This window comes from Armigeres subalbatus, chromosome 2 (genome assembly GCF_024139115.2).
Source record: "Armigeres subalbatus isolate Guangzhou_Male chromosome 2, GZ_Asu_2, whole genome shotgun sequence".
NCBI classification, from domain to species: domain Eukaryota; kingdom Metazoa; phylum Arthropoda; class Insecta; order Diptera; family Culicidae; genus Armigeres; species Armigeres subalbatus.
In genome coordinates, this window is record NC_085140.1 from 143,733,986 (window position 1) to 143,751,398 (window position 17,413).

Here is a 17,413-nt window from a genome sequence, read left to right on the forward strand (position 1 = left end):
AACAGATTTTTCCTTCATTTGGAGGACGGAGCTGGCACAAAATTTACTAATAGTTCAACAACTATTATTTAAATATTTGCAAACATTATCACAACAGACACGACAGCTTGTTTGTGATTCGGAAATTATTGCTCATTTTTCGAAACGTGAAAGTGTGATAGTGACGTTGTTCGCTGTAGTAGGGCCGAACAAAGTTCACCACTCAGATAATGTTCAATTAATCAGCTGTCACGGAATAATATAACTTGAATGATTGCGTTCGTTTTCAGTTCGAATAACAAATGAAAGTTCTGCCTCATGCCATTATCAGACATAGGTACATGGATGTTTTATTGGAAAGCTAACAGATTGTTTTGAATTGTTTCTGAAAAATTGTAGTTCTTATTGGGTCATCGAAATCTGTAATTTATAATAAGTAGATTACATTATTAAGCAAAACATTTGCTTTGAGTTGAATCTTGTTTGTATAAATTGAAGTTTGATTACTGAATATTAATAAGCACGAATGGATGTGTGATCCATTTGCATATTGTATGGATCAATGGATTCTCTCCTGTTTACTTTACTCCGCTTGAATTTGAATACCAAATATGACACCTACTCAATTCGTACGAATATGCAACACTAGATTCCAATCAGAGCCGCTCATTCCGGGAATCGAATATGACATCAATTTCAAAATATTGGTGAAATAGCAGAGAACCTTATTTTACTTCTGCTGCAAGCTCCAGTTACTAGTCATGTATTGGGTATGTTGATGTTCGGAAAATTGATAAAAATGGCAAGTATAAATGCAATGCAATTACTTTACGAATGCTCTGTGCTGTGTGATTAAACACTTAGGAAACGATAAATTGGGATTGAAAAAAAATGGGGAAATCATGGTAGTCATGCTCTTAGTACTTGAACGCTAACTATATTAAAATTTGGTGTAAAATGTGTTTTCCGAGTGTACTTTGATGACGGCGCATTCCCCCATTATGGGAAAACCATAATTCTAGGAGCTTTTTTTCATATATTTCTTCCAGATTTTTTTCAGGAGTTAGACATCAATTCATGAGATATGACGAACTCACAGCGCTTCAACAATCCTAGAACTGTATCTAACAAGACATTGCTGTAAATATGTAATTTGAGCCATAAGAGGTAAAATATCTTGCAAATAATATTATGTCAAATGACACGTGACGTTTTGGAGTGATTCCACTCTGTAGCCTCAGATGTATTATTTTGAACAATGTACATATGGACAGGGGCCCTCCTTAGCCGTGTGGTAAGACGCGCGGCTACAAAGCAAGACCATGCTGAGGGTGGCTGGGTTCGATTCCAGGTGCCGGTCTAGGCAATTTTCGGATTGGAAATTGTCTCGACTTCCCTGGGCATAAAAGTATCATCGTGTTAGCCTCATGATATACGAATGCAAAAATGGTAACCTGGCTTAGAAACCTCGCAGTTAATAACTGTGGAAGTGCTTAATGAACACTAAGCTGCGAGGCGGCTCTGTCCCAGTGTGGGGACGTAATGCCAATAAGAAGAAGAAGACATATGGACAAAAAATAGAGTTGGAGCGGGTTTCCAATGGTCAAAAATTATGAAGTGAATTTGGCGTTTCAAAAAAGTTTTGGACAAACTAGTCAAATGACACGCAGATGACATTTTATTACACTACACCCGGGGAAAAACAAAATCGGGCATTTCAAGATAATAGTAACATTATCATTTCACAAATTAGATGCTTTTTATGATTACCATCAAATTTTCGGATTTTTCTGCATTAGACGTGCATGTTTGAGGTACTCCAATAGTTAGCCTGTTTTGTTAGCATTACCAAAGGTTAAAACAGATTATCACTCCTTTTAAAGTATTAGATCACAAAACATTGCTGTTAGTAGTTTACTTTCCCAGGGTTCATCGATGGAAGAAGCACTTGGACACGTAAATAGCAAACAAGATAACATTTGAATAACCCTCCGTACAATCGCGGGCAAAACATTGAACGAACATCGTTTGAGTGAACACAACTCATCCACAGTAAAGCGGGAAAGCATGCAGACTTGCTCTCCTGGAGATGCGTGATGATAAGCATTTGAGAAGTAAAAACAACATCCACAAACCGATTTGAAAAAATCCTTCCGCGCACTCTTCAGCGATTTCCTGTTCATCATTTGTATAGGTTTACTACACCGGCTTATAAAGTGCGGCGATGATTTGAGCAGTGATTGCGGCTCGAACTTTTTTTGTTACCCCTGCCAGACTACGTTATATTTTACGTGGGAATTAGTTGTGTGCGTTTTATTCTTGTTGGTTGTTATAATTGAGAAATATCACAAACCTTTGCGTTACGTATCACGGGTATTTCAATGCTTTCAGTTTTTTGGTTAACTGCACTTCTATTAAACACTTTCAATCATGAATTTAAGGAACTTTTTTATATTCACGAATAAATTCACAGAGTTACATCTTTTTCATTCACTAGGCGAAATTTACTAACACAATGCATTAACTCGACAAACCAACGACTTAAACGACAAACCAACATTGACGGCATGCAAAACAAAAAGATAGGTGGTGTGTAATCAATTTTGAAAGCTATATCTTATCATCTGAATGAAAAAAGTTGAATAGGTGGTATGTGAAATGGAACCATTCAACAGACGTGTGAGCACTGATGTGATGATTTTGTTTGTACTAGCGGTACTGCGAACTCCGGCTGACATAAATTATCATGACTGTCGTTGGTTTTGGAAATTAGCATCAAAATCAGTGACACACGTTTCCATTGAGTGATTGATGATTGAAAATAGTTTGATGTGCAAATTATAACTAGATAGGATTTAGATGCTAAGTCCCTCACAGATTATATGTGAAAATTACCTTTATTCGTATGCTAAAAACTAGTTCAATGACATCAAAATATCAGTACTTTCAGTATTTTGATTTAAACAGAATTTTGTTTTTATTTTGTATATATTTGCATTAAAGTGGTTTCCTTTTTCCTAATCGCAAAACATAGAAGCAATATTGACTGATATTATGTTAATAGCATAGCATGTACGTAATTGAGTATATTTTTAGAAAAGTTCGTCTACGTGCTCAATATCAGTAATAATCGGTTCAGATATAGTACACTTGATATATGTTCAAAATTGAGTCCTGTTTCATACGTGCTCTAATGATCGATTAGTCTAGAAAATCCATTCACAACAAACACATAATAAACATTGCGTGCCAGACAACATTTTTCAACACACCACCTTCTCACAGTTGTGCACTATGTTGGACCATACACTTTGATATTTTTCAATATAACAACGGTACAGATCACTCAATCGTCACGCTCTTAGTTTAATTCCTACACAATTCACTTTTTGTGTCCTCTTTTATCGATCTGTTTTCAAAACCACGAACCCGTTGAGAGCAGAGGCAGCAATATTATTCTCAAATCTGCACGCACACGTTGTCGTACCGTAGACGTGTCATTCAAGAAGTCCAATCTCGTGACTATTTCATCCACTGGTTTGCACTCGACATTGGCGATTATGAAAGCGGTGTATCGGAAGGCTCATTCAAAGTACATATCATCTTTATATGTCGCTTCACTCATTGGCGGATGCCGCATTCTCGAGATTCCTGAATCGTTTAGGAGTCCGCAAACATTTGAACATATTGTACAAATACCGTTGCTATCACGTCGTTTCATGTCACGGTCATGGTTATACACGTCGCAGCTCGATAGATACCTTTACGTAGACGCGTGGATGCTGTCGCGCAAATAAACACACCCAACAGCAATAGAAAGTTCTGATCGAAACGCAATCGCGAGGCTCAATCGTTTTCAACAATCACACGCACGAAACTTAATGCCGCGAGGAACGTTGAAGGGAGGATGATACCTGTTGGCCGTTTCAAACAATACTAAAGGGTAAATTGTTGTGGCTATCGCGACTCATGGTCGACGCGGAGTCACTTTAGTTCTGGGCAGCAGCTATACGTACAAAGTACATACTTCTACATACTTCGTACGATGATAATATGTTGAATGGTATAGGAGGGTTGCGTTTTTTCCTCCGCAATCTTATTCGTGTATGACAGTGTGAATAATACAGTGAGTGCTGTATTATGGCGACTAGCGACTACGCTGTCATTGTCGTCGTCGTATTCGAGTCGTGTCTCGTAGATTTGTGAATGTAACTTCCACCAATTTGGACACAGAGAGGCATGTGTTCAATTGCGTTGGATTAAATTGTGTTTTTAAGAATAGCTCAATTTGACAGTAACTACATGACGAGTTATTGTTAATAAACCTCCTTTTATTTGCTAGCTCAAGTGAATATTACCGAGTTTTATTTATTAATATATTTTTTATTTTATTGGGAGCAGGGAAAAGCCCGCTTGAGTTGAACAATTAGAAATTCATTAGCTCTCACTCAAGCTCACATTAGCTCTCACTCAAAAATCTCCTCATCTTTGCTAAGCACCAACAGATTACAATTATTATCCAAATGATACAATTCAGCTAAAATCTACATTCAACAATTAATAATTTTAATCTAGGCCTAACGCTACTACACCCAAAAAAACAAATCTGACAATTATTGTATAAAATCTTGGCATTCTGTGAGCTTTTTATATATATAAACCTGTCAGATTTCAATACAACAATTGTATTAACGTCTTCCGAAATTGTGTATGCCAAATTATTATTATTATAGGTTTTTGTGCAAAACTGCATTAAAATCTTGGGTGTACTAAATATTGTTTAGAAGGTGAGAAAAGATCGTACGTAGAGTGTTAAGGGATATCGCCCGAGAAGTATTGCGACGGACTGTAAACAGCTCTAAATCAATAAGGTTACAACGGTCTTCATAACTTCACGCAAAAAAAGCGTTCATGAATTCGTGAACTAACGAGTTCATGGTGTATTTTTTTCGGGAACAACAGTCACGGATTCGGGAATATAGTCACGTTTTCTGGAACGTTCTGGAAAACGTGACCGGTGTTCCCGAATCCATGAATTGAATCACGGTGTATTTTTGCTGGTTCACGAATTCGGGAACGCTTTTTTTGCGTATTGGGAAGTTTAATGGATCTCGCCATGGAAGGCGGCGTAAAGCGAAGCGAATAAATTTGCGTTGAACTGATTCTATTCTAGCAATATTGTTGTGGTAATATGGAACCCACACTGCAGAGCAATATTCTAAAATTGATCTATAGACAATAGAATGCTCTGAGACAGTGGACATCATCGTCCATCGAAATGCTTCTCAATTTGGAATATAAAGCTAAGGGTGTGAGAGACTTTAGAAATTAGGTACACAATATGCCCTCTAAACGTTAGCTTAGAATCGAACATCACCCCGAGGTCTTTGACAAAAGAATCTTGCCGGAGACTCGGGGAACTAATATTGTAGTCGTAACTAATCACAAAACGTTTGCAGAATAATGAAATCAGAGAACATTTGTCAGCATTGAGTACCATTTGATTTAAATTATCCCAACAAACATTGGAGGTGGGTAAAACTATCCAGGTGACCAATAAGCATTAAAGTAAGTACTATAGCAGCATTATACTTGCATTGCGTATGCTCCATGCTGTATATAAGCATTTCGATAACCTGGCTGCTCTAAATAAGTATTCTCAAAGCAATCATGAGAGGCATAGTCTTATAATAGCATTTTGAATGCACAGGGTTGTTTTTTGTGAAGTGCAATGAAACAGCTACATTAGTGCCACTTTAAAGCATTTAGTGATCATACGTCGAACGCAGTGCCGTAACGTGAGGTTGGCTAAGTTGGCCGCAGGCCTTAGGGGGCGCCTAAATTAAGATTTCAGCTTTGAGAAATGGATCAGATTTATAAGTTAAGAGGCAATTAACAGCAAACCGAGTAAAAACACCAAAATAATAATAAAGAGATTTTGAGAAATATAGAGCTCGAAAAAATATATCTTTATATTTACATCAACATGTCAAATGGCTTTTCTGGTCACTTCTGGTCACTGGGAGTCCTCCGGGGCCAAAATGTTTTAAAGTAGCGATGATATTTTTTCTCTCAAATTAACTAGTTCAAAGTGATTCAGATTCAAGTGATTCTCTTGAAGAGTACAAGTATAATAAACCCTGTCTTGGAATTTCCTCGTTTTATTCAGACAATCTATTTATTTGATTTTCGAAAAATGACCATTATGGCCGCATTTAATCCAATTACATTTCCGATTCTAATAAACCAGAAGGTTGTACGAGTTCATATATGTGAAAAAAACAAGGAAAATCGTATTAGTATTTGGTGAATACTAATAATTTGATTATTACATATCCTCTTGGGTATATGCTAGTTAACAAATTGTTTGAACAAGGGTGTGTTAAAAAAAACTAATCGACGAAGTTTTACTTCCAAGTGTTGGATGTTATTGACCCAATCAAGTCCAAGTGCTTCCAAGCTACCGACACACCTACTCCATTAATAGATATATCTCGATCCAAATAATCCGATTTGTGATTTTCTTGATCCGACTAGGTCCTATCGTCATTTCGATCAATGATCAACGCACTCCAAATTGGATTGAAAGCTCAGTTGTTCCGAAGAAGCCACTGAGCTGTAGAGCTAGATTTTTATTCACCCGAGTAGGTCTAATGGCGATTCCGACGATCATCCAATCTTCTCCAAAGTAGGGGTTTTCTTGATTCGACTACGTCCGTAGCGAAATTTATTGGTCTTTTTTGTTTGACCGTAGATTGAGCGTCCATTGAGTTGAACTTTTGTGTTATACCCCTGATTAATGTTAACTATTTGCATCTTGTCCTGAGTAGACGAAAATAGCTCAATAATATCAAATGTTGATAAGATAGCAAAATGAGATATGGACCTGATTGATATAAGAGATAAAAGATCAGACGACAATATCAATATTTTGCACTAAAATATCATAAGAATATCAAGTAATGCTATTTGTAATAAGTGATCCATATCATATGCCATTAGTTTGCTCTTATCCATAGCATATCTTGATATTTAAATGATAGTTCGGTGTATTTTTTTTTATATTGATGCCTGTTCTTTTATCTCTTATATCAATCAAGTCCATATCATGTTTTGTTATTCTGTTCATGACTTCTGCCCGGGGTAGGTTGATCACCATTTGTCAAGTAAACAACCTAAGATGCGTCTTTTCCCAGTCCGGTAAAATTGAAATAATAAAACCCACGACCTTTTCAGGATTATCAGTCTAAATTTCTCCAGGTTGCATCAAGACACTATTTAGAAATTTATATATTATTTAATTATTTAATCAGACTAAGGCCGAAGTGGCCTGTGCGGTATATAAGAGTCTTCTCCATTCGGCTCGGTCCATGGCTACACGTCGCCAACCACGCAGTCGTCCGCAAGTCATCTTCCACCTGATCGATCCACCTTGCCCGCTGCGCACCTCGCCTTCTTGTGCCCGTCGGATCGTTGTCGAGAACCATTTTCACCGGGTTACTGTCCGACATTCTGGCTACGTGCCCGGCCCATCGCAGTCGTCCGATTTTCGCGGTGTGAACGATGGATGGTTCTCCCAACAGCTGATGCAATTGGTTCATTCGCCTCCTCCACGTACCGTCCGCCATCTGCACCCCACCATAGATGGTACGCAGCACTTTCCTTTCGAAAACTCCAAGTGCGCGTTGGTCCTCCACGAGCATCGTCCAGGTCTCGTGTCCGTAGAGGACTACCGGTCTAATTAGCGTTTTGTAGATTGTCAGTTTGGTACGGCGGCGAACTCTATTCGATCGGAGCGTCTTGCGGAGTCCAAAGTACGTACGATTTCCAGCCACTATGCGTCTCCGAATTTCTCTGCTGGTGTCATTTTCGGCAGTCACCAGTGAGCCCAAGTACACAAATTCTTCTACCACCTCGATTTCGTCACCACCGATGCAAACTCGCGGTGGGTGGCTCACATTGTCTTCTCTTGAACCTCTGCCTATCATGTACTTCTGTCTTCGACGTGTTGAAATTTATATCTACACTTGTACAATGCACCACAACTGCAGAGCTTTTGTTAAATTAAAAATCACGTAAACAAAGCAAAAAAAAATGCAGATTAGATGTTCCGAGGTTTCACGTTCCTTTGTTCAGAAACGATAGATATCATTCTGAACCTGGCAAATATTTTTCAAGTGATATCTACTGGGGCAGTGTCCGGTTATAGGGCCAGTAAAGATTCAAAGAGCTCTCTTGTTGAGCTCCAAGAGCTTTTCTTTTACTGAAACATTGGGTATGACAAATCTCTTATTTTACTTAGTAAGAAAGAGGCGCCCACAAAGGTCTCGCGCTGAGAGTCCGCGCTACGACACAGGTCGAACGTTTTCCAATATGGAACCATATACAATTGAGGAGGTTAGAAGCAGAGGGGTTACAGGTTTAAATGAGTGTACTTGATGTAATTTGTACTATAGTTTATTCATCTGAAATTGTTTGTTGGGATGCCAGTTTGCCAACAAATTCAATTGTGATTGTAGGAACGACGCATCGTCGAATGTACAGTTTAAAACTATCGGCAAATGAAAGCTTGAAAGACTTGAGCAACAAATTAATGTCGTTTAAATCTCTATATACCTATATAAAAATGAGTTTGCATTTCCTTTGAGGCATTATAATTCACGAACGGATGGATCGATTTGCAAGTTTTCCTCTTTAATCGATTCGTCTTGGGATCAGCTGTGCTGTGTCTGTTTAAGATAAAACATTGTGTTTGTAAAAAGATAAAACATTTTGTTGGAAAAGTTGAACAAATTTAAAAATACTACGCTTTTATGAATTCTGAAGAAAACCTGCAATCCGCTGCAATCAACTAAACGATTGACAGTTAGGTTGTTGTTGTTGGTGACGGGATTTGAATCCTTTGGATCATTCATCCCCGATGATGGTGTCTTGACAGTTAGGTCGAAACAAAACAAAAAAAAAACAAGTGGCCCAAGATAGCTGCCTTGGGGCACTTCTGAAGTCATTGGAAAATAGGATGAAAAGAAATCTCCAAATTTGATTGCCATTTCTCGATTACTCAGATAGAGCTAAAGTCAGTTTAGGAGAGGCCCGGAGAATCCGAGACGCTCGAATTTGACCACAGCGATTTTATGATTGATTTTATCAAAGGCGGCTGTAAAGTCCGTACATTAGTGATGGTTGACGAATACATAAGTAGGTTGGTAGTTGTTGATCGTTTGGGGATAAAGCCATGTTAATCCTCTGATATATGACCCAGGCACTGCCGTTCTACGCATTATTGTCCCATGTTACCTTTGTTGAAAAAATCCAAACTCTAGTCAATTTGTCCCAGAGTGTAAAATTAGTCAAATCCACCTTTCTTCACTTGTCAGCTCACTTCCAGGCACATTCATAGTCGGCTCTGGACTGTCGATATTCGGTTGAATATTAGTCATTGAAAATTTAAGCACATTCTACATATTGATAAATTATCTGAAATCTGAACACGTTTTAAATGAGTGAAGTAATTCATCACATAGTACAGAGTCCGATTTTCATCCGCGAGGCACATTCAACGGTAAACATCAATATAAACTAAACTAATTAAGTTTTTTCTGCCCATAATAAGCACACTCAGTGACAGTCGAATGAATGAGTTGGTGGAGTAGTCGTCTGACTATGTCATCCTATGTTTTGAATAATCATGCGATGTTTGTCAAAATTCGGACTGAAGTTGCTTCGTGAAGAATATTTCAAGCTCTGATTTGTCCCACTAATTTCAGAATGGATTGTATCCTAAAATTTAATTAATATATTTGGGATGTTATGAGGACACTTTTCTAGGACATAAAACGAAACACTACTTATTTAAACGGTTTTTAGTTTCTATTATCATCAAACAATAACTCTTTTTTCAGTGGAACAAATTGACTTGAGTTTTAGCTTTTCCATCAAAGGTAATATGGGACAATTATGCGTAGAACGGCAGGGCAGTTGTGAAATAAAAAATGTGAACCAGTTTTTCAAACAGTTTTCCGATTGCATACAGAGCAGCAATACCCCATATAGTTCATAACTTGCTGTTTATCACCTTTCTTGAAAACAGGAAAAATTTAGGATTTTTTCAGTGTTCCGGTACGCAGCGATAAGTTAAACAACATCGATAGAGGCAGACATAGACTGGAGGAACATTTTATCAAAATATCGATGGGATGGCATTCGGTCCTGGATTTGGCGATGGTTTCAAAGAGGAAAAGCATTCGGCGGTGACTATGGGATGTTGGCCAACTGGAGGATATAATGGGACATTGTCAGTAGCTTGCTGAACTTCTGATTCGTTGAGAAGTTGATTCGAAAAAAACTCTAGAGAATTGATCCAAAAAAGATCACAAATTCCTTCAGTAGACGTTTGTTCGATATGCACATTAGTCATGACAGATGGGAGACCGGATTCTTTCCGTTGTGAATCCATAAAGTCCCAAAAACCTTATGGGGTAAGTAGTAGGTTTCTTTGAATTTTTCGTTGATACGAAGAGTAGAGAAGTTTTGTACATTATATGTTTTTTTTAATGTGCTGAAAACAAGCTGGATTCTTTGTTTCGAACCGTGGTTTGCGATGTTTTGAAAATCAAGGTCATATCAAAGTGTTCAATCCTTTCCTACCCTGACTGGTAATGTATTAACACTTAATATTTTTCAAAACACTTTCGATTAAATATTGTTGTTTATTAACAGGGTTTGCAGAAATCTCAATAGATAACAAACAACGATAAAAGAAAGGCATAAACTGTTTGGAATCATGATACAAGCTATGCAAACAAGTATATCCAACTTGTATATGTACAAGTGCGAATCAGATAGACAGAATCGGATAGACAGCTTCCACCGTGGAGATAAAACGTGTTGCTCTCGCTCATTGAGTGTTGGCGAGTCCCAGGGGAGCATATTTTTTTCGAACAACTGGGTATAACAAATTAAAACAGCAGAACCAGTGCCGCCTGCGTTTGGAGCTTTTAAAAAGGAATTTATCATGGGGTATAGCCCCCCGAATCAGTTCTTTATCATGACAGCTTACGAAAAAAATCTCTCACGGCATGCTACATATCGTAAGTGTAAACATAGATGATAAGTGAGAGATTCTTTCATTCTCTTTTGGATTCAATCCCTGTTTACAAATGACATGAAAGAGGAGGATATATGGTTTCATTCTGGAGATACTGATATGTTTTAAATAATATTTTCCCATAGAGACGCCCGGAATGTTTCATAGGTTTAACCAAAGGAGCCAAATGCCTTTAAATCTCTTTCCTATGCTATGCAAATCAGTGATCCAAACTTATAAGAAATTGTTTTTTTTTAATTTCTATATTAATTATTTATATAAAGTTTGTATGAATAAAAACCCAGGATTGATCAAATAAGCGGAGTGTAGAGTAGTAGAACGATGATAAGTATTTCCCGAACTATAAAAGCTATAGAAGCTCACACCAATTCAAACGGGATGTTTACACAATCCTGAAAACTATTTCGATACTGAGCTATTTGTCGTAGGTTCTTTAATGTGTTGTTCATGATATTTTGTAATGTCAGCTCTCTGATATTCCTGTACCAGACCAGCACAGATTCGTTAAAAACCATTCAACTATACAACAAACTTAATGTTTTTGTAATCAACATAAAAATAAGATGGAAAGGAACACTAATTACGAAATAAATTTTTCTGGGATTTTCAACCCCATTTTCCCATATAAATATTTTTTTATTTATATGGTTCGTATAAAAACGTCAGAAACCCCCTCCCCCCCTAAATGGCTCATTGGTGTACGAACCCTTGCCGAAACTCCGGATTGGATAACGACGAATACCACATCATCATTGATAAAGTGGTCCTCGATAACTGCCTGGCTGCGATGCTGCGATTGGACTGGAATCCGGCAGGACAGTAGAGCAGAGATAAAGAAATAAAGGAAGTCGACAGAAAAAAAAAATCATAAATGAAAAAAAAAATCCACTTTTTGTGAGCCTACAGGAATTTAACTAGCTAGATTACAAAAACACTCCACCCTGAAGAAGTTTAAGATAAGTCACAGAAGGAGACAATGGGGCGTACAAAAAAAAACACTTAACAAATTTTTATTTTGTGATACATATAGTTTTTTAAATTATGGTCAAATGCAACCTGAAAAGATCGATGCTCAGCCTATGTGTTGCAATATATTAAATAGTTGATTCAAATTTAATTAACAAATGCAGTATAATAAATGACAATAGTTACTTAGCCAGAATAAAATCAAGCAAGTAAAACATTATTGTCAAAAATTGATTTCTGGTTGTCAACCCATACCGACCCCGTATTCATTGCCGTGGTTTCATTGCTATCGTGCGACTAAGTGGTAGGTCCGGTAGCTAGCTATATAGCACTACAACGAACTGATTTTATGAAACAAATCGTATACGATTATGGCGAATCGCAAGACACCCATCCGTCGCTGGCTGGCACGTTCGGCGACGACGAAGCAACGGCAACGACATTATTATATCGCTCGATTTGGTGTGGGTAGACCGGTTGCGCTAAATCTAATGGGCGATCTCGCGAGTGTAGAAGGCGGAGGAATAACGAGTTTTATATTGTGCACTACGACTATTGCACGATGGGTGCGAGATAATCTGCATATACCTTACTGGTAGTGCCGGATGAAGTTGCTATTTGATCATTATGGATGCTTTTTCCTAGCGTTAACCGTGATTCATCCTGTCCGTTGATATGATTTACGTATTGGATCTCGATGCAATCGAACTTTGGGAATCCCAAGATCAACTTGGAACAATTTTCGAAATTGATTGCAATTTCTTCTCAAAAAGAAGCGCATAATTTGACTCGTGGCTTCAGCTGTGGAGAAAACAACCGCTTGTGATTGTTTACATCAACTTATTTTCATCAAATTGAGATCAGTCGCTATAATCGGTAGTGAGTTTTAAATCAATTTATTAGCAGTTTAGAAAAAAATCCATTCAAATTTATCACATAGATATAACTCATACAACTTTAGGGATGTGTTGAATGCTATTGAATTACGGGCACATCCAGTTTTGTCCTGTGTTGTACTGAGAATTTGCAAGGAAGAATGATGGATTTGTTATTGCATATATCAAATGTTCTGGAAGTTCAATAGAGGTTCGTTACGATGTAAATCTTAAAACCTTTGCTTGAGGATATTTTCCGTGCACCATGTGCATTAATAAGTATCATGTTATCAAATCTCAAACGTTCTGTTTTTTCAAACAACGCCTTTTTCCCATTATTTCTTAATAACTTGTTTTTTACGCAGTACATAAAAAACTTCAGGATAATTCTAAAAAAAAATCAATCATTCATCTCCACCCACTTGGTAGCGACAAGTTTTCACTGAATGTAGTTATGAATGAATTGTGTACCCAGTCAAGGACAAATTAATTTCATTTGGCAAAAAAAAGAAGAAAAAAATAGTTTCTTCAAATGCAGCTATAACGAGCCTGGAATCAGCAATCTACAAAGAGTAGAAATATTTAAATTGGAACAGCGCGTGTGCTGCCATCCTTGTTTTCCAATCGCTTCATAATCCAGGTGTTTGATGAAGGAAGTAGGTATAGGGTATCGATCTTGATCCAGATCTTTTTAAATTGTGGACTCACTGACAACATTTTCCTGATTTCCAAACTAAAATCAATGTCGCTGCCAATTCTGTCCTTACTTATTCAAAAATAAGATTGTTCTTAATTTTTTTTAATTTATCTACTTCATACAAATAACCTTTTCCAAAGTGTTACGCCTCAAGTAGTGATAAATAACCAATAGTGGACCCACTAGTAGTAGAATTATGTATGTGCTTGTTACTTTTAAACAAAAAAAATCCAATGTTATTCCATGTAATACCTAATATAAAGTTTATTTCAATACCTAATACCAAGTCCCCTACATAACTACATGCATAAAACTTCAACTAATTGAAATGCATAGGAAATGTGCCATCTTTTACGCACCAAGAAAAAATAACTTTTTTTCGAGCTTTAAAGCATGCTCTCAAATGACACTCATGAAAACGCTCTTGGTCACGATTCTTGGATGATCAAATAATTATTAATGAATCCATTCATGTTTACATTTTCAAGAATTCTCATGGTGCTTTATATTTACATCGTCTCGTCTCGTGGTTGAGTTCAATCGAAGTCGATGCCTAGGGAACTCCGTTTTTTTGCATCTTGCTTTATTTCATGTTTGTTTTGATCGTATGTTCATGTATTCAAACTTGACTGAGTTTCTAGAATGTATACGTGAGATATTTTTCACACACCGGAAAATACACATGCTTCAAAGCACGTTAGTGTGAGTTTTATAGCACCGTTGAGACCGACAGAAAAGCGAAGAGAGAAGAGAACTTTTTTGCTCTACCGACTTCTACGTAGTCGCAATACAACTTGATGGCGAGCGATCTTTTATGAAGACCGGCCCAATACCTTCATAATGTGTTTACTACATCCTCAAATTAAAATACACACATCGTATAATTATAGAATTTATGGCAAAAAAGTCGATAAAGAAGACTAGAATGACTACCGTATTCGGCTGAGCAGCAGCGAACAAATCGATGTCATTAATCTTTTCATACTTTGGCTAAAAAGGGAAACGCTACATCAGTCTCAGTATAACATTTTTGCGATAATCATCGAGGAAGATCACCCCTCACGCTTAATTGAGAATCATCATCGTAGACGTCTTATTAACACGAATTGTATATATTAGTTTTATGAAATCTTCGGGAGTTGAACTTATGCTCACTAGATCGTAAGGACAATTCCGTATTAACTAATCTAAAACCACACGGCTGTTATATGGTTCAAGAATGGAATCATACCTTCCAAGTTATTCGCATGGCAGCAAAAAACTACTGCTGTCAGATTATGTGAAATCATGGAACTACCTGCGAGAATAGCACCTTCAGTATAACCAGTATTATACATCAAAGTTTTCATCATTCAGTAGTATAATGCTGCCGTGATTCAAACGATACTAACCGACAACACCGGGTATCGAACGTGCGACACTCGATTTACCAGTAGCACGCTCGAGTCAACGTGGCAACATGCGAATCACTAGGATGCAATGGAAAAGTTTATGATCACTTACCTCGCGACGTGGAAACAAAAACTGTGATCTGAGCGTTGCAATCGATTGTCTGGGTTGATTGATGACCATCTTCGGACCTGGCACTTTCCGGTATCACCAATAATATAATTGTATACTCTTCTTTCTTTGCTGAATTACAGAACGTACCGATCGTTGTTTGTTTGTTTCGCACCTGAGAGGGTTCGCACATTTGAATAATAAATAATATAATGATTGGTCTTGCTCATCCGCGTCGTGCGTTCTACCGTCTGATGTGTGGGTCAATCTGTGCACCTTTTTTCTACTCGGTTTCTTCTATGGGTTCTTCCAGAGGACGGACGGGTGAACTTACTCGAAAACGATCAATGTCAATGTACCTTGCAGATATTTTTAGATTTTTCTTTCGATTGCATTTGAGTACATGGTTAACGCAAAGGCGACCAAGGAGGCAGAATGAAATAAGAATTTCAGACTATTAGAGGGGAAAGAAAGTAGGTATTGTGCTACATATTCAGAAAGCAAGGGACTAACATCGTAAATGAAGATAACAGTTATGGCTTCATTCACGTGAAGAAAAAAGTTACACATATTTACGTCAATTTGCTTAAGGGTTGGGTTGCAAGATAATAAAATTTGCTTTTGTGTTCTTGACAATCGTTAGGTACCATTCATAAACCACCTAAAATTGATTGGATATTCATTCATATTGAATTATATATCAAAGGGCAAAATTAGCTAATAACAGTATTGGTTTAAATATGATCGAATCAGGGGAAAATTTTTTTAATTATTCTTTATTATAGTGATTTTTTTTTTAAATAAGAAGTTCATCACTTTAAAAAATATATGTAGAGTTTTTCATTTATGTATTTTAGTAATTCTAATATTATTACATCTGCTTATTAGTTTGGTGAAGACTCCTGTGTTACTTTTAAATTTCACTTTATAGAATTACGGTTCATGTTCTTGGCTCATAGATCCCTTGTTGATCCCTTTGAAAACCAAGGAATGAAAGATCTAATACATATATCCAAATCCTAAATAGCTGCGTATTGTGCCTTTTTGGTTGAATTATCATTAAGTTGGGTATAACTTCGAGCTACTTCTAGCTGTTCATTGGACAGCACTAATATAAAAAAATCATCCCTCATTTTTTGTGGTATATAAATATTATAAATACTAAAGAATAGTTGTCATTAATGACAAGGGCAAAAATAACACAATTTTATTTATTACATATTACATTTTTTTTCGGCACATCCGATTAATTGAAGATTTTATATATATTCTAATATTTTTTCAAACTCATTGAGCACTCGCAAAGCACTAGAAATAATCTTTTTGCAATTCCTGATCATAATACCTGGTTTACAGTTGACGTATGAGTGATAAAACGGCATACTTTTCCATACCAATGAAATGGGTGCTTTTTTTAAACATTATGCAACTCAGATGATTTGCTTAAAATCCCTTATAGCACTCATTTGGGTGCTATAATGAAACACCAGCATAAGAACAATAGTTATATGACTAGATGTAGCTCAATTAACTTGGTTGGGTGTTCAAACAGTGTATTCTCTGTGTCACGTATTTAATGGACATGACATCAAATTCTCTAAAAGCAGGTATATCTATTGCTTTATGGACTGTCGAGCATACAATGTGGCACGCTAACATGGAATATGTTTGTTTTCTGCAGCAGCATGACATTTTGGCAAGATTGATCATTAGGATGGTTAAAAAAATCGATTTTGCGCCACAGTGCTCATCTGACTTTTCACCATGTTCTGAGTGTCCTCTGAAAATTCGAGCTCATTTGGATTAAAACTGATTTAGCACAAGCCGTTTCAAGTTTGCATGCAAATTAGTATTAGGAAATTTATTTTTTCATTATATTGTTAATGACGTTTCCCTATTAAGCGCAGGTTAAAAGAAAACCTACATAGCTAGAAGGAATACTCAACAGCCTTCACCCAACGAAAATCGCATGTTGATTAATCGCCCCAATAATTAGTAATCGAATTTAATCTATACCGTGGTTTTCTGGAGCTAATTACATAACTTATCAACAGGCAACATTGCTGCTCGTGGCACGAAAGATAGCACACCCAAATTCAGGCTACTATGTTGCACTGCACATTTCAGTGATGCCCTCAAAGAAGTTTAACGATCATGACTAAAGATTCGCAACCTGTCTTAAAGTCGATTACTAATTATTGGGGCGATTAATCAACATGCGATTTTCGTTGGGTGAAAGCTGTTGAGTATTCCTTTTAGCTATGTAGGTTTTTTTTAACCTGCGCTTAA

At 37.0% G+C, this 17,413-nt stretch overlaps 1 protein-coding gene across 7 annotated transcripts in view; it reads right to left on the reverse strand.

Annotated features, from left to right (window-relative positions):
• Positions 1 to 17,413, reverse strand: part of LOC134210934 (NAD(+) hydrolase sarm1) — a 178,731-nt gene that overhangs the window by 60,167 nt on the left and 101,151 nt on the right. For 2 of the 7 annotated variants that reach the window (XM_062687380.1, XM_062687379.1), the window contains exon 2: positions 15,128 to 15,299. The exons of 3 other annotated variants lie outside the window; for them this stretch is intronic. In XM_062687380.1, the coding sequence (XP_062543364.1) occupies positions 15,128 to 15,196 (69 nt within the window). In that variant the 5' untranslated portion in view covers positions 15,197 to 15,299. Of the gene's footprint in view, positions 1 to 2,114; positions 2,255 to 2,332; positions 2,520 to 15,127; positions 15,300 to 17,413 lie in introns of those variants that run through there. 2 more of the 7 variants (XM_062687382.1, XM_062687381.1) reach the window with 2 other exon arrangements.